The sequence below is a fragment of the Symsagittifera roscoffensis genome, chromosome 3 (assembly GCF_963678635.1).
Source record: "Symsagittifera roscoffensis chromosome 3, txSymRosc1.1, whole genome shotgun sequence".
In the NCBI taxonomy this organism is placed as follows: Eukaryota; Metazoa; Xenacoelomorpha; order Acoela; family Convolutidae; genus Symsagittifera; species Symsagittifera roscoffensis.
The window spans coordinates 13,028,004-13,046,652 of record NC_087064.1 but is presented as its reverse complement, the minus strand read 5'-3'; the positions used below and the strand labels follow the sequence as shown (position 1 = coordinate 13,046,652).

At 33.7% G+C, this 18,649-nt stretch overlaps 1 protein-coding gene and 1 non-coding gene across 2 annotated transcripts in view; both read right to left on the bottom strand.

The window, feature by feature from the left end:
- LOC134841262 (transient receptor potential cation channel subfamily M member 8-like) overlaps window positions 1-18,649 on the bottom strand; it is a gene marked incomplete at its 5' end in the record, with an annotated part of 74,562 nt that overhangs the window by 16,186 nt on the left and 39,727 nt on the right. The window contains 5 exon segments of the mRNA XM_063857125.1: window positions 4,179-4,449; window positions 9,806-9,957; window positions 15,666-15,840; window positions 16,298-16,476; window positions 16,802-16,946. Coding sequence (XP_063713195.1) covers window positions 4,179-4,449; window positions 9,806-9,957; window positions 15,666-15,840; window positions 16,298-16,476; window positions 16,802-16,946 — 922 coding nt within the window.
- Trnar-acg (transfer RNA arginine (anticodon ACG)) lies at window positions 5,011-5,083 on the bottom strand. The gene has a single exon. It is a non-coding gene; the product is annotated as a tRNA-Arg (tRNA).

The window sequence follows — 18,649 nt, the reverse complement described above, 5'->3', positions numbered from 1 at the left end:
TGTATTATAGAATTCCCGATACTATTTCGTAAGTTTTGATATCGAGTTTTCAGAGAGTTTTTTGATAATTCTAAATAAACAGTTCTCAGAAGAAAAAAATCTGTAGTTGGAGCTAATTAGTGGCAAGCAAAGCGAAGAAAGTTAATTTAACATTGTAATTCGTATACCGTGCTGATTTACATTATCCGGGCTAATTGAACAAAACTTGAAATTTTTTTTGGATTGAGACTAGAAAAAAAAACGAAGAAAAAAAGTTGCTTAGAATTTTTTGGTGAATTTTGCTTTGCGAATTTTGGGGGCCAAAACTTTACTCAAAAGAAAATGGGTCTTTTTTTGCTCTTTAATCAATCAAAAGTTGAACTTAATCGAACAAGTTATATCAAAACTAACCTCATATACAGCCCAACAAAGTTTTAGAAAATTATAACCTCCAAAATTTTTTTATAAAGGAATAAATTTTTGTCTGATAGCCAAAAAATGTCTTTTTTACTTTGTAAAACTCCAACTCTTTGCTCGAAAACCAAATTTAAACGTTTTGAACAAATTTTGAAAACTATACCCTCTAAAACGTTTTTTGGCTGTATAAGAAGCTAACTTTGAAAAAAAAATTGCTCATAAAGTGAGTCATTAGATTTACCGTCAATTTTGATTGACTAAAAGAAGTCAAACTGATCCATTTTTGGTTTTAATCATAAAACCCAAAACTTGCCAAACAATTTGCACCAAACTGATTTTGGTCAAACTCTAAGCAACTTTTGTACTCTTCTTTTTGTCTAATCTCAACCCAATTTGAGAAAAATAAAATTTGATAATTTGTTATCAGTTTTGTTAATTTAAATCGGCACCGTATTGTGTAATTTAGGAGTAAATTCTAAGAAAGTATTTTTTTGCAGTTTCTTGTTGCAACAGTTGAAAGAAGTGGGGTCGAAGCAATACGCATGTCTGCTTATTAGCATACTATAAAAGCTTTAACTGAGTGTTCATTCAGACAAAAAGACAAAGCAGCCTTAAAGTTTATTAAACTCTTATAACCACGTGGTTGGGCTAATGGGGATTGATCTGACAAAATAATTTTTTCAGCTAAGACCGCGCTTTGAAAATTTTTTTACGTAATTTGAAGCAGCGAGCAGTTCAAAAAACGTTGAAGCTTTCAAAAATTTTATAAATGTCCTTTTTTATCAAGGAAATTTTAGACCCGCACATTTGAAAATCCTACACCGCCACCGCCCTTGATATCAACATCTTATTTTGCTTCACTGTACTGAGACTTTTGAATCACAAATTTCAAACACAATTTTTTCCGGTTTTTTGTGTCAAAAAGTAACCGAATTTGAGAAAAAGGAGCTTGGAAGTTTGTTTTAAGTTAGTATTATACAAGATTATTGAACGCAATTTTAGTGAAATTTCGATAAAATCGGAACTTTTCCGCGAACAAAACCAATCCAACTTACTGAAATATATCATAAAATTTTGACAAACGTTTGCTGCCTCTCGCAAAAAACTAACATCTTCAATGACCAAAAACATAGAGAATTGACAGGAAAATCATAAAGTTGGCAAACTCGAAAAACTTTGGTGTGAATGTAGCTGTCACTAATAAGTTATTCAAGCTATAAAAAAAGAACTAATCTATTTTATAGTGTTTTTTGCGGTAAAGGCGAATATCAGGACTAGACATAACTGCTCGTATCAAGGCAAAGCCCTATATGTTCCGACTGCCCCTTAATATCTATGTGGCAGTAATAGCCTTAAAAACTTAAATGTAAAAAACATAAAACTAATTTTTTTAATTTGAATTTTTTTTTTGTGAAAACCATCACCCCACACGCCATATAAAGTACAAAGGGACAAATTTTGCTACTAGTAACATATCAATCATGGCAAATGAGCTTCTTTCATTCAATTTGGAACAATTTCTAAGACGGATTAAATCTACGCTTACACGTTAATAGCGCAAAATATATCGCTCGTTAATTGTCCCAAGTTAGCCAAAATGGTAAACTTTACACCCCATAACTTTACGAAAAATAGTCACAGGTGAAATATTTTTTCAAATTCAAGCTCAGGACAACAATACTTTTTGAATGATATTTAAGAAACCCTTCAAAAATGGCTAGTTAAAAAGTCGAAATTTGTCTGAAGAAAAAAAACATCCCGAGCACACATATTCCGTTACTTTAGTTACGAAAGTCGGAACAATAAAAAAGCGTACGGTCTTAAATTGAATGCTGCTGAAATGCAAGCAGCGTAAAAGCAACTGTTGATGCAAATTTTTTTTCCGGTGTTTTTTGGAAAGGAACTGTAGAAGAGACCAAACGCTTTGATTTTAGATAGTCAAGAAGAAACGGCCTAATTAGTCGAGCCCAAACTGTTCATGAACAGAATTGATGCATAAGAATAGACATAAGAGTGCAAATAAACCAGTGGAGCTAAAACTCAACCAAAAAAGCGCCTTATGCAAAACGACCGAAAAGTTACCAGTCGAGGTGCTCATAAATCGGGTCGAGGTGCTCAATTTATGTCTCGACTTTCTCGACCAAAAATAGGTATGCCCCGACCTTGTTGACCAAATTTTAGTATGTTTTGACTTTCTCGACCAAAATCCAAATTTGGTATGTTTCGAGTTTTTCGACAACAAAAAAGTGTTCGACTTTGATTGATCCAGTTCAGATATGTTTTGACTTTCTCGACTAAAATTCGATATGTTTCGACTTTTTCGACTTATGTTTTGACTTTCTCGGCCAAAATCGGGTATTTTTTGACTTAAAATAGCTCAAATTAAAATTGCTTCTTGACCGCGGAATTTCAATCGCAAAATTGCACTTGCCCGACTTTCAAAATCGAAACAAAAATCGAGCACCTCGACCCGGGAAGAATGGAATTTGCATGATTTTGGTAACTGTTACAAATCTAATATTTTACAATTACTGACTTTGTCTGATTCATACGTTAGTTGGCTTATAGTTCGGTTGGTTTCTATTCCAGCAGATATAAAAATTTTGGAAGTGGTACAAGAGTGAATTGGCAATTATTCATGGTTATTAATGCAGCCTAAAGTTAGTAATAAATCTGAGCTTCTCGCTTTGTTCAAGCTTAGATGTTAATTGTACCCAGGAGGTCAAGTTTTTATTTCTTATTAAAGCGGTAAAAGTTAAAACAATTTTTCAATTAGTTTTGAGCCATTTCAGCGACAGTGGTTCAGCAAATTTGAGTCCACTGTCGAGAGAACAATCAGTGATGAGTTGGGGTTTAGATGCTTCCTTTCCTTCGATTGTTCCAGAATATTCTTCTTTTGTCACAGTTTGGTTACGAATACGTATCAAATGAGGGATTCCATCTGCTCGTCTCCAGTGGATTTATACCTACGGCACCAACGCAACAATCCGAAACAGCCGACTACTCGGAACAAACTTTTACTAGAGGAAGTGCTTTAGCTTTATGAAGTTTTCCAACAAGCGACAATTCGTAACACACCCAAGTCATCTATACAATTTTGTGTCAAGTTGTAAGTTTGTTTATTTCGTTTTTAAATTTCTAAATTTTGTAAAATCGTTGTTAAGATTTGTTTTTTAAATGAAACACGGGTAGAATTGTGTCATATCGAATTGTCGCTGAGTAAACAAAAAAAAGTTGCTCATCTGGTTTGTTACGAATTGTCGACTGTTAAGAACTGTTAGCGAAAGCGCAACTCACTTAACGCCACATCACCTCCCCCCCCCCCCACCCTCCCGTCCCTCGGAACAACAATCCCTCCCGCTACTCCCTCTAAGTTCTCAAAGGGCGAGCGTATGTACTACAAGTGAGCGCCGCGACAAGCGAGTCAGTCCGGAAAACCACCGGGAAAGCGATAACTGGGAAAAATTAAAGTTTTCAGTTGTCGATTGCTCTTGATTTTCCGTACAGGCATCAACTTATGGGTTCCAGATAATTCTAGAGTAGCTATAAATGAAAGCGGCAAAGCAATTATGAAGTAAGAGATAGTTTTCCTCAAACAATCAAGACTGATTTTTTACAACAAATCTTCCAATTTCCACCACAAATGTCGAAAAATTGATGTTAATTCGCTAATTGATTATCGCTAATTGAAATGTCCAGTCATAAGCATGTGATAGTATAAGCATAGAATATGTCATGCCCAGTCATAAGCCAGTCACAGTTATTTATGTCACGTGACCTACCTCCAGTGGCGACTGCTGGTGTGGCTGCCCGATTTGTCACTTGGCACCTTGCTCCTCTGAGACGGCGCCCTCTCCCGGTCCCCACCTCGGTTGCTCCTCTCACTCTTCACCGAGGATGCTCTTTCGACAGGAGCCCGCTCTCGGCTGACCTCTCGTGACCTTTCCCTCTCGCCCTGCCTCTGTTTCTCCTTCATGAACGAGGGCGGCTGGTCACTGTACACTCCCGAAGTCTCTTCTTCATCATCGCTAGATGAACTGTGTCCTGTCACTCCTGAATTTACGAAAAAAATCGTTAGTAAAAACTCTGAAACACTCGAAAAGACAGCGGCAGTGGTCGAAAGTCCGGCTATATCTCCTATTTAGCAGCAGCCAAGAAACTATAGACCACCCAAGGAGCAAAAATCATGTGGGACTTCATAATTAACCTTGTAAAACCACTCGTTACACTAAAAAGTTCAAGCGAATGTGAGGTGGGAAAAAAAGGAAAAAACCGAAAGCTTTAATGAGATAAAACTATAAATCCAATGCAAAAACACCGTTCTAAGGCATCGTTATTGCAATTTTTTATCAGTTTATTCAGAAATAGCCCGATACGATAATAATTCCTTCTCTTGTGAATTTTTGTCCTTGATTATTATTCGTTTTGACTCGAGGTCATTTGACTTCAAGTTCTGGCCATTTGGGTTTCTAAATGTAAAGGTTATTCCAGAATGTCCACAATAGAAAGGTATACACAATAACTCAACCGAGTGAGCTACGACTATATGCAAAATTGACTATTTAGGTGCTTGATTGGTCTGAGTATTGATCTGGCTTGACAACAAAAGATGACCGATCCTGGCAGGACTCGAACCTGCAATCCCCTGATTCGTAGTCAGATGCCTTATCCATTGGGCCACAGGACCTGATAATAATTGCATTGGTATTTTTTGTTTTTGGACCACTGGATTTTTTGTTTTGGCCTTTGGAGAAAAAAGTTATGAATGTTTACGCGTCTCTTTTTCACTTTTATAGCTGAACGCGTGATGTTACGAAGTAATATATCAAGAATAAATGTGTTCATAATAGTTAGTTTGTTCAGCATGCAAAATTTCATTACATTATGATAAGGTAATATTAGTTTTCAAAACTGAAACTCAAATGTCGCGTGTGGGGGGTTTGAGTGGAAAAGAGCCTGTTCTATCTTTATAGTTTTTCTTACAATAGGGCGTCTCACGCACTATCGACTCAGCCAAGCATGCATAGCCACCGACAAACACTAGTCACGAATAAGGCAGCTACATATGCTAAAAAGTGTCACCGAATACAAATAGACTCAATTTAGCAACTAAAAATTTGGAATAAAACAAGCTGAAGCATCGCATCCACATTATTTTTGCATGTGACAAACTTTAAAACATAAAGCAAGATTATGTATAAATCATGCATTTCAAAAAATTGCGAAATGTATTGAGTTAAAAACTTACTGAAATCGAGTTTTTGTTTTTGTTGTGTTGTGTGAAGCAAATAGGTTTTTTCGGTTCATTTGATAAGTTTAAAATGTATCAACTGTGTTTACATTTTAGTATTTGAATCCCAAATCATATGTTATCAAAAAACCCTAAGAGTGCACCAAAAGTGGCCCCAAAATTTAGGCTAGAAAAACGTTCACTACAGTTCACCAGTCTAATTATAAAATTGGATCGTTAATACTAAGAAAGGCAAGATAGTAATTCACGGCTGGTCATAGAAGTTGCTTAATTGAATTAACTAGCTTCAAATTGGCTCTTTTCGCTTCTTTTTTTTGCGTGTTCTCCACAAATTTTCATAAATATGAGCCAAATGCGTGCTTAATCATCATTGATTTCATATTTTGTGGACATTTTTAAATTGATTCAATGCTCGAGATTTCTAGATAGAATCGATTTAAATAAAAAAACTGTTACTTTTCATTTTTAATTAATTAGGGGGGGGGGGGAGGTGGTAAAACCGAAAAAATCCGTCGTTTTTTCAGCGAATTTCTAATAAGCCACCATATCTAGAAACTGCCACATCTGGAACATTAAGAGGCTAAAATGTGTTTTTTTTGTGAATTGTAAGCGGATACCGCAACAGGGACGCTCACTTTGTTCTTTCTTTCTTCTTTCGTTTTTCTTGATTGCTCCGACAAAATTTAAAGAAATGTTCAAAGTTTTGTCACTGGATTCCAGAGACAAACAATCACCAATCTGTGCACCTATCAGTGCACAGTTTTGCCGTGTAATGAAGCCAAAGTTGGATCAGAATTACACAAATTACATCAGAATTACTTAACAATTGCATAGTAACAGTGAAAATAAATTGACATGTTGCATAGTAATATTATTTTTCGGCTTGTTGGAATGGTAACCTTATTTTTGGGTTGTTTGTTTTTCGATTAGTTGGCATATCATCTTTTTTTTTTAAAATTAGACGAGGCATTGACACTGGAACAAACTTCTGCTCCAATTCCAATCGTCTGCTCGTTTAAAAACGGGTAACACGGATAACTATGCCGGATACAAAAGATTTTGCCGAATTGAAATCAGGCAAGCCAATTGATTATATATTTTTTTGAAATTGACAATCCAAAAAAATAAGTATTTAAGACTTTCTTCAACAAAAGCTATTGGAGATCAAGAAAAGTCTTGCTTTCATATATGGTTACTTAGCAAACAAAATTGACTTTCTATCGGACCCGGACCCGATGTATAAAAATTAAGTTGACCATGAAACGCTCGATGATATATCATTTACCCCTTACCTTCTGCACTTTTTTTCAATTTTCATTGCGCTGTCCAAATTGCAAGAGATTGACATGTGGGTTAAAAACATAATTCAAGATCTTCTTTGTCCTTGTAAAGAATTATATTCTTTTTTACATAACTCGAGAATTACATAATTCCATAATTACATAACTCATGATCTTCTTTGTCAATTCTCAAGACAAATGAACAGTGCGGTTGGAAACAGAAAAAAGCAGGTAAAACGGTAGATGACTAAAAAAATTTTCGGGCAAAAATTTTTGCGCATCTACATTTTGACTCTTTTTCGCTAATATTGAGCTGCGTTGAGAAAAAAAATCCCGTCAGCAAAAGTATGATATGTGGGTCTCTAAAGCATAGTTAGTTCTCTGAAAAAGAATTTAAACGCCCAAGAAACTTTAGAATTCGCTTTTGCTTAGTTTTCTTCGTTAGTTGAGATTGTCATCATCAGAAAGGCAGACCGTTCTTTAAAACTTGCGTTTTCGAGGGATGCACTTATCATAACAATAAAAAAGTGTTTTCAGACCAGATTATTCAATAGACTTTTGTCAACTTACTGAATTCTGATATGCAAGGACATCAGAAGGCCTGAGAAGCTTAGTCAAGTGATGCTTTAAAAATTTGAAGCCTATTTAAAACAACTGGTAAATTCAAAAAAGTTTTTTTTTAATTTTCAAAAAAGCTATTCTGAGATTTTCGTGTACAAATCAAATCAAAAGAATCATGATTTATTTGTGCGTACAAAACAGAAGTTTTTGAATATTTTCTGAAAAATTAATAAACAAGTTGGTTCTTTAGTTTGTACGGAAAACGCTTTTATCCCGAACAGTCAATATTTTTTTCCAACAGCTGTATTGGACGGTATCTTTTTTGTTTGAGCGGCAAACTTGCCTTTTTGCCTTTAAAACTTTTATCCTAGATGTAAAACAGTTTTTGATAAATATATCAAGAACAAATATATCAAGAATAAATCTAATTTATTTTAGTTAAATTTCATTGATCTACTTAACAGTTATCATCCTTTCTCATGAAAAAGAGGCAACTGTTAATTAGATTAATTTAATCGAATTTTCGACCAATCAACATGAAGCAAAATTCGAATTTTAAAAACAACCCTCTATGCCAACTTACTGCTTTTTTATAGGGGTGGCAATTCTTTTTGAAATACCATAGAACGGGAGGTTAATTGTTAGGTAGATCCTTTTTCATTAAACTTGCTTGTAAAATCCAGTTACTTAAATTGGGGTCTGAAGTTACAGAACAAGTTAAAACGTTGGAAATCTCGTGATTTTTATGCAAGATTCATGCTAAGCAGTCTTTCTCTCTGAACAACTAACTACGTTTATATCGCAATGGAATTCTTATGGCTGACAGGAATTTAAAATTAAACACTATGGCGTTTGGTGATTATGGGACATAAATTGATCCAGATTATTTCTCGTTGTTTATTCTCAACTAAGCGTTTTCATTGATTAAAACGCAACTTAATACGTTTTGAATGCTTTTGTTAACACCTAATATAAGTCAGAGTGCGTCAGTTTTGAATCATGAAAATGGAAAGCTTACTTTTCCGATCAGATTGATTGTCAAAAATGAAATTGGATACATATCTCTATGCAGCGTTTGGTGACCTTTTTTTCTGAAGTTTGTTCATTATAGGATAAAGTTTTATCCATATTTTTTCTCGTTTTTTAGTCTCCTTGAAGCGTTTTCATTGATTAAATTACAACTTATTACATTAGGAAAGCATTTCTTAACAGTTATAGAGTGCGTCAACCTTAAATCACAAAACTGAAAATTTTCATTTTTTGCTCCGTGATCAGTGCACGCCACTTGCTTAAACTTTTTGAATTTTTTCAACTGATTAAAACAACATAACACGTTTCAAAGCATTTCTTACAATCAGAATAAAATTCAAGAAGAATTTGATGGATATTTCCATTCATATTTGATGATGTTCAATATAGCGTTTGGTGATTACAGGATAATTTTTAATCCATATTTTTTTCTCATTTTTTTTGTCTCAATAAAGCCCTTTCAACTGATTAAAACACAAAATATTACGTTTAAAGAGCATTTCGTAACATCAAAAGAATATTTCAGAGTGGTGCAGTCTTAAATTTTACAATTAGAAACCTTATTTTTTCGATCAGGCTTAAGTTCAAAAAAAATTGATAAGTTTTACCATTCATTGCTCGGCGACGTTTATTGTAACATTTGGTGAGTATAGGATAATTTTTTATCCATATTTTTCTCTCGTTATTAAATCTCAATGAAATGTTTTTAACTGATTAACACACAACACGATACGTTTTAAATGCATTTCTTAACACCCAAACAGTATGTCAGAGTGCGTCAGTTTTTGATTCTAAAATTGGATACTTTTTTCGATCATATTTAAATTCAAAGAAAAATTTGATAATTGTTTCAACTCATTGATGTTTCTTAGTGCGTTTGGTGAGGTTTCTTAGTGCGTTTGGTGATTATAGGATAAATTTTTATCCAATTTTTTTTCTCGGTTTTTAGTCTCAACGAAGCGTTTTCATTGATTAAAGCACAACTTATTGCATTAAGAACGCATTTCTTATCAGCTATAGAGTGTGTCAGCCTTAAATCATAAAACTAGACAGTTTCATTTAATGCTCCGTGATCATTGTACGCCAATTGCCGAAATTTTTTGAATTTTTTCCGTTTTTTTAATTTAAGGGACAAATTTTGAAATATTTTTGGGTGTTTTTTAAAGAGCTCCGATCAAAATTTTCGTTGCATAACTTTTTAAGCCTTCCCACAGATAAAACTAGCTCGTGTTGGGTGTATAATAATTTTAGATCGAAGATGTTTAAAATGAAGTTGTAGTGTGCTTACTGAGTTCGATGTTGGTGAGTGCCTTGATGTACTTGTGGTTGTGGCGTCTGTTGGGTCCACTCTGCTGCACTGCCGAGGGGGGCAGGATGGCAGTGACCAACACACTCATGTCATTGATACTCTTCTGCAGCGTCTGCAGACTCTCCATAACACTACACAACGCAAAACCACAACATCAGTTTTACTACATTCTTTTCTGATAGACTCTTGCTAGAACTATCATTACCTTTCTAATATTAATATAATATTGTAATAAGTAAAAAAAATGATATTTTATACAAAGTTGGACGGATATACCTCACAGTTTCACTTTTTTCCCTACAATGCTATCCATCGTCCTTTCAAAAACAAGCTCGGTTTTTCAATTCACCACAAAAATCGCAACCATGTCAAAGCTCAACAGAAATAGTTTCAATGTTTTGGAAGCAGAATCGACGGATCCCATAAAGAAATGATGACTGGCCACAATTAAATATTTTTTTGTTCGTGAAATCCAGCAAATAACTGCCCGTGTTAACGCAGAGCCTAGAGATTTTTGACTCTCTTTTAAAGTATCTGAAATGTTTTTGGCTAGCAATTAATAACGTGAAAAAATAAATACTTTTGCTCAGATGCGAGATAAATCACTTAAAATGAATTAATTATTTCTCATGTTACACAAAATAGTACGCAACTCCTTGAAAAAATGGAACTGCCTGAATATCTGATATCTGATATCTGGACAAAATGAAAGCACACGAGTCACACAGAACAATCAAACACCCCTAGATTTGGCCTTTGTAAACTTTCCATGCACCAGTAAAAATATTGAACACGTAACCACTGATAATTATGGTGTTGAAGTTGAAGTTGAATTTAACGTTGGCCTTATAAAAAAGTGAAAACGAAGGATTTTACTATAGAAATTATGGAAAACTGGAAAACCAAGAAATCAAAATTAAGTTCAATTGGTTTTTACATCACAAACTAGTCGAAATGAAATTCGAAGATAGAGAAATCGGTAGCGTTGAAAAAATTGAGTTTTTGCAGCAGCAACTACAAAACACTCTGGAAGCAATATTACCGTTGTCAACAAGGAAGACAAAAAAGCTGGACATCGAGTGCTCAAAAACGCAAATTATTGAAATATATCAAAATCAGAAAAATTTAGAGGAGACAAACAAAAACAGAAACAGCAAACTGTCAGAGTCAAAAAAAAGGTATCAATAAAAAATATAGCTAATAGAAAACAAATTAAAGGCAATAAAACAAAAAACTGTTTAAAAATTGAAAAATAAAACAAATAAATGCACAAGAATTGAACAACTACTTTGTCACAATCGGCCCAGAGTTGTAATCTGGAATTTAAAAAAAGATTTTCCAAACCTATTGCAAATAAAAATTATTCTTTCTTCCTATCACCAATTGATGAATAGGAAATTTATGACACAATAAAACAATTTCCCAACAAAAAATCTAAAGATTACATGGGTGTGTCAAATTACGTGATCAAACTAATTAATTCTATTATAACAGCTCATTTGATCATTATTTTCAACCACATATTAGCACAGCAGTTTATCCCTGATTCCTGAAAACACCAAAACTAGTTTCTAGTTTCATAGAAAGAGAAGAGTCATTTCCATGCAATTAAAGACCTATTTCTACTATTCCTGTTAAAGGAAAAACTGTTGAGAAATTTTATCGATAAAAATAATTTTTTTTTTCAATAATCATGACTTCATAAGCCATAAACCGCTCGGATTTCACAATAAACGCTCTAAAATTGATGCTTCTAGGAAAACTAGGAGGGTCTTATTGAAAGCAAAGATACTGATAAATTAGCGCACTGCATTTACTTGGATCTATCTAAGCCTTCCGATACTGTTGATCATAACTCTCTCACTTACAGGTGTTACGCACTGAGGGGCGTTCTTGTTGTTTTATTACAATCATAACTCAGCAATAGAAAACTTTATGTATTTCATTCAACTAAAAATTCAACAACCGAGAAGCTTCGTGGGGGGATACCTCAAGCTTTTGTTTCGGGTCCCCTGCTTTTTCTTAATTATATCAATGATCTTCCCAACATATCACAGCACAGTGAATTCATTCGTTTTGCCGATGACGATAATTTTTTTGGAACAATAAATGAAGTTACAGAAGTTAAGACAGATTTAAAATTAAAATCAGAATGGATGGAAAATAAAAACTTACAGCAAACAAAGAAAACACACAAATAATGATTACTAAGTGACTAAAAAACTTTGAAAGATTTACCTGGAAAAACAACGCTATAGAAACAAAAACTGCAGTTAAATACTTGGGTTTCTCTTTGGATCAAAATTTTACCTTGAACCATTATATTGAGACAGTAAGAAGAAAAAGCAATAGATTATTTTCAGTTTTTTGTTCAAACAGGACAGTTTCTCAGCTCATCTGTCCTCACTAGATTATATGAGCATTTTATACAACGAATATATCACTATGGAATTTTAGTAAATAAAGCTGTCAATAGTACCACTTTACGAAATCTTCAAGCACAAGAAAATTTTTCAGTTCGAATTGCGTTTCGCCTCCAAAAAACACAATAATTAAAAACCATAAGAAAAATGAAGGGAATTTGTTGAATCAATGAATTACACTACACTCATTTGCACTACTAAAATTTCTCTCTGAAGTAATCAGACGAGAACATAGAAATGACAAAGTGAAAAATTTTGTTTCAAAACAAGACTTAGACAAATCACTCGATGCCACTAGAAAAGTAAAATCACTAACAACAATAAAAACAATATGTCAAAACAAAAATTTCATATCTGAATTTTTGTAAATTTCAAAACAAAAATTTCAAAACAAATATAGTAAAAATTGCAATTAAGCAGCTAAAATAAAAAAACATACCAGGTCTGAAATTTGTGTTTTTGAATTCTTCTTTTGCTATTATATATTCTTTAGAAATTTTTTACAAGATTTAAGATAAATTAACTATAATATTTGGAAATAGCAGTACATTTGTTTATCTATAATTTTTTGTCTGGTTAAATTGTACATAGAATAACCGTTTATGTCCATAGAAGATAATTTTTATTAGAAATTTCTCAGTGGCGCTTCAACAGGTTGAACTATCTTCTGCGCTCACTCAAGTTGGTGCTCTTTCAATGATAAGTGATCTACATTGTTGCGACTTCGAATGATTTGCTGGTCATTACGAGACTAAACTGTGCATCGTTGAATACATTAACTGTTTTGTGTGAGCAGGTTGCTGGAATCTAGCGACAAGTCTTCAAACGTGAACTCCGCAAATTGTAATTTGGCGGCCCAAAATTCAGGCGGGTTCAACAAATTTAACGAAAATGTGCCAAACTAGAATGTAAATTGTAATAACGTGATAAAATCCGGAGATTGTACGCGGATTCTGAAAATGTACGCAATCATTTCCTAAAAATTACTGAATAATGCAATTAATGAATACAAGCTTGTTTATGGGTTCTACAAGCTGTTCCAGTTTTCCGCAAACGTTGATTAGGATTTCGCGCTTTTTAATGCTTTTAGCAATCCACTGTTTTATACATTTGCTTTTGAAATTCAAAACAGTAAAAAGAATGAAAAAAAAACAACAATATTGTCGTTTCCGCAACGAACCTATTTTCAAGATGTCGCGGAGTCCACTAACAACTCAAAAAATCCTTGCAGTTTGGCCCCTTTTTTTGAGATTGTTTTGTCGCTTACACTGCCCATTAATAGCAAGCATTATTCATCCTAAAATCTATTCAGATTGGCAGTTTTCAAAGCCCTTATTTTTGTGATAAATTGTCAAGTGAAAGATTTTTTTAAATTTCAGATCAGAACTTTAAATTTTCAAATGATAAAGAAAAAATTCTGTCTAGAGAAAAGAAATCGGGCGAAAAAACCATCCTGCGCACAAATTTTTGGTCATTTTCTTCAAAAATCGGAACAAAAAGTTGAAAATGTAACCTAAACTAAAAGAAAAACCTTACCAGAGTGGAGCATTACTTACTTCGGCAATAATTTGTATCTAATTTTACCTAAAGAGTTACCAGAGCGGAACATAACTTACTTAGGCAATAATTTGTATCTAATTATACCTAAACAGTAACCAAAGAGGAAACTAACTTACTTTGGCAATAGTTTGTATCAAATTATACCTAAACAGTTACCAGAGAGGAAAATAACTTACTAAGGCAATAATTTGTATCTAAGTATACCTAAACAGTTACCAGAGAGGAAAATAATTTACTGAGGCAATAATTTGTATCTAATTACACCTAAACAGTTGCCAAAGAGGAAAGTAACTTACTTTGGCAATAGTTTGTATCTAATTATAGCTAAACAGTTAGCAGAGAGGAAAATAACTTACTAAGGCAAAAATTTGTACCTAATTATACCTAAACAGTTACCAGAGAGGAAAATAATTTACATAGGCAATAATTTGTATCTAATTACACCTAAACAGTTACCAAAGTGGAAACTAACTTACTAAGGCAATAATTTGTATCTAATTACACCTAAACAGTTACCAAAGAGGAAACTAATTTACTTTGGCAATAGTTTGTATCTAAATATACCTAAACAGTTACCAAAGAGGAAACTAACCTACTTTGGCAATAATTTGTATCTAATTATACCTAAACATTTAACAAGAGGAAACTAACTTACTTTGGCAATAGTTTGTGTCTAATTATACCTAAACAGTTACCAGAGAGAAAAATAATTTACTTAGGCAATAATTTGTATCTAATTACACCTAAACAGTTACTGAAGAAGAAACTAACTTACTTTGGCAATAATTTGTATCTAATTATACCTAAACAGTTCCTAAAGAGGAAACTAACTTACTTTGGCAATAGTTTGTATCTAATTATACCTGAACAATTACCAGAGAGGAAACTAACTTACTAAGGCAATAATTTGTATCTAATTACACCTAAACAGTTACCAAAGAGGAAACTAACTTACTAAGGCAATAATTTGTATCTAATTATACCTAAACAGTTCCCAATGAGGAAACTGACTTACTTTGGCAATAGTTTGTATCTAACTATACCTGAACAAATACCAGAGAGGAAAACAATTTACTTTGACAATAATTTGTATCTTATTACACCTAAACTGTTACCAAAGAGGAAACTAACTTACTAAGGCAATAATTTGTATCTAATTATACCTAAACAGTTCTTAAAGAGGAAACTAACTTACTTTGGCAATAATTTGTATCTAGTTATACCTAAACAGTTCCTAAAGAGGAAACTGACTTACTTTGACACTAGTTTGTATCTAATTATCCCTAAACAGTTACCAAAGAGGAAACTAACTTACTAAGGCAATAATTTGTATCTAATTATACATAAACAGTTCGACTGAAACGTTTTTCTAAGCAAAAAAGCCAGCAATTGATGATTCAAGCTTTACAAAAAAGATTCAAAAAGTTCGACATATGAAATAAACCGGTCAATTTAACAATAATTTGGAGCAAAAATTTTAAAAAACCCATTTTTCTTTGGATATTTGTTCTTCAGGGTAATTTATTTTTTCAAGATTGCTCAAGCAATAAATTAGAATCCTTTCAAATGCTTATTTTCACATTTGATCCACTTCTTCCGACACTAAAAAGACACAAAAATTACAGAAAAAAATTACGACACAATTAATTCTTGTTAATTTTCTACCTCATATTGTCGTAAAGTGACTTATGAAAATAACGATAATGATTGTTTTGAATGCTAGTTTAGCAATGGCTTGAAAAAGACGAAATATTTAATGTTGGTCATTTTTTTCTCTCTTTTTATCGAAAAGTCTCGGAATTGGAAAAATAAAGTGACTATGCCTGTTTTGAATTACTATTTAACAATGAAGATACCTCAACTGTGTCCTGCGCGTCTCTTCGCTGCCCTCCACTTTGCTCACTAAGTAGTTCAGTCTGTCCTCAATTGAGGAGAGTCTCTGTCCCGTGCCAGCCTCCTTCTCCCTCCTCTCCTCCTCCACAACCAACATGTCCCGCTTATTCTGCCGCTCCCACACGTAGATGGCCATAGCTACACATTTGCACTCCTTATAAGCTAACACACTGCTTTTTTATAGTGAACTTATTAGTTTTTTTTCTAATCGAATTCTATAGAATTTTTATTGTGAGAAATAGTTTTAAATTAGCATCAAATTTTGATATTAAAAAATAGATGAAACGAAGATAAGCAAAAGTTTGACTTTAACTTGGAATGAAACGAAATAGATGAACGAAGATAAGCAAAAATTTGACTCCTAATTTCCAATTGATTAGGTTGGGAGGACGCTATCAGACCGTAAAGTCGGGTTTCAAGCGCTGCAACTTAGAAAAAAAGACATTGACATCATTTTCAGGCGAAAAAAAGACAACACCAAATGCAAGCGAAAAAAAATGACATCGGTATTACTTTGATTGAGATTACAGAACTCGAAAAAAAAGCCAGTTATTTTTCCCCCAAAACAAATCATTTTTACAATTCTCTGACTCACAGCATCTGGAATATTTCTTGGTGGCCTTGAGGTAGAGGACATTGACGGCCCTGTAGATGATTATTAGGGGGGAGAGAGGGAGGGGCAAGGGGGGCTTGTGGTAGAATTCCTTCTGGAACCTAAACTTCTCTATTTTGTACTCCTCGTCTGCATCTTTCTGCGTTTTGTTGAAACTGTACCTGAAAGATACAAAAAAAATCATTCGTTTGTAACAAGTTTTTTTTTGAATTTTTTCGTTTTTTTTATTTTACAAAATAAATTGTGAGCCAAAAACACTTTTCGGCTCCACAATTGTGCAACAAAGAAATTGTAAAATAAAGAAATTGTGAGCCAAAAACACTTTTTTGAACAAGCTGAAGACTGAAATTATGCTCAATGTTGCAAAAACTGTATAAAATTGGTTGATAATTTTTTCCTTTGATTCGTCTTTTTGTTTTCTGTTAAACATTTGTACGCCAAAAAGGAAACCGAAATAAATGAGGATGTTTCAATTGGAATGCTTACACCATCATGGCGACAAGGAGGTTGACAAGGACGAAGTTGACGAGGAAGACGTAGACTGCATACACACAGGCTGCCAGGAACTCATAGGTCTCGCTTGACTGACACCCTCCATACGGAGACACACTCGGGTCACAATCACTCGGAACTGAAACATTTCTAAGGATAAGAACTTCGTCGATATTTAGAACAAGACTGCTCATATCAAGTCATAGCCCCGAATGTTCCAACTGCCCTTTAATTTGTCTCGGGTAGTTTTTGGTAAATTAAATATTGGCAAACTATAAATTTTAGGCTGATAATATCCAAAATTAAGTGATGCAGTTTGGGTCGTGTATGGTTTGAGTTCATAAAACCAATTAGCTGCTTCAGTTCAATTTGGAGCGATTTTGTAGAGCGGGATAATAAAAAAACTGCTGCTCGTATCAAGGCAAAGCCTTGTATGTTCCGACTGCCCATTAATTGGTATCGAATCGTTTTTGGTATATAAAATATAGTCAAATTAAAAATTTTAGACTGATAATGTCAACAAGTTAAAATTTGAGTCGTTTATGGAATTAATAAGACCAATTAACTTGCCTCAATTCAATTTGGAACGATCATGAATGCCGATAAATTGCCACGCATAAGTTTTTTGCATATTGAAACAAACTTTCAAAGTAATATTCCAGCAGCAAAGCCGCATTTGAGTCACGTGCAAGCAAACTCGCTTCGAAAACACAAGATTTCCGGGCCGATGCAAATAAACGGTCAACTTTTCTAAAATTGGTCTGAATAAAAAAAAAATCAAACCCGGGGACATAATTTCCCCACTTTTTTTTCGAAAATCGGAACAACAAGCAGTTTTACCATTAAGCATGGCAGGTTACTATAGTGGTGTGCACACTCGGCTGGCGGCATATTGATCAATAATGCGATCCCCAGATGGACCGGATTTTTGTAAAAGTGGAACAATAAAAGGTTATTTAATTGAGTTTTCATTAATATGATGATTGGGCTGCAAAGTCTGTTTAATTTCTCTGAACAAAGTTGTCTTCGTACTAATACGTTTTCGAGAAGTTCAAATTGTCCAAAAAAGTTGGGCAGCAAAATCTGTTTAAACTCTTTGAAAAATGTTTTCTACGTAAAAAACTTTTTTCGAAAAATTTAAAAAGTTTTTGCAGTACATTCATTCATCACACTAGAATGTCAATTAGGTCAATTTATATATTGACTAAGTTTTTAAAAAGCGGGCAAGATGATTTTGTGGGCTTTTTTACAAGGTGCGTTCACTCGGCAGTTTGATTGGCGCTCATATTAGCGCTCAAGGCGCTTTCAGAAACATCTCAGGGTTGGTTTGGTCGGCCAAAAGTAGATGTCGTAAGCTACTACAAAATCAGGACCCATTGGAAAAAATTGGAAATCAAACCTGAAGAAGAGCTGTTTTTTGATGCCTTTGGCGGAACTTTTACAATTGGAATGCTTTTTTTTCGATATCCTTCTAAGTTAAATAGTTACAAGTTGTTCTATTTTATCAATACGTTCCTAGAAGCAAACAAGACTGCCCCTAATCCATATCGAACAGCTTTTGGGACAAGAAAACATCAAAAAATATAAAGTTTGGACAATATCAAAGATCATGTGTGAAAGTTTTAAGTAGTTCAAAATTCTTACAGTCGATTAGCTTAGCTAGCCTCAACTCAAATTGAAACGGTTTTGTTGAGCGAGATAAATTGCGAGGCATAAAAATTTCGCGCTACGCTATCAGCATTATGAAAAAAAAATTTTCAAATCTTCATAAACTAGTCCAGAGGATGGCCAATTTGGCAAATTTCAAACTCCCAAAACTAAGCAAAAATTCATCAGAGGTCA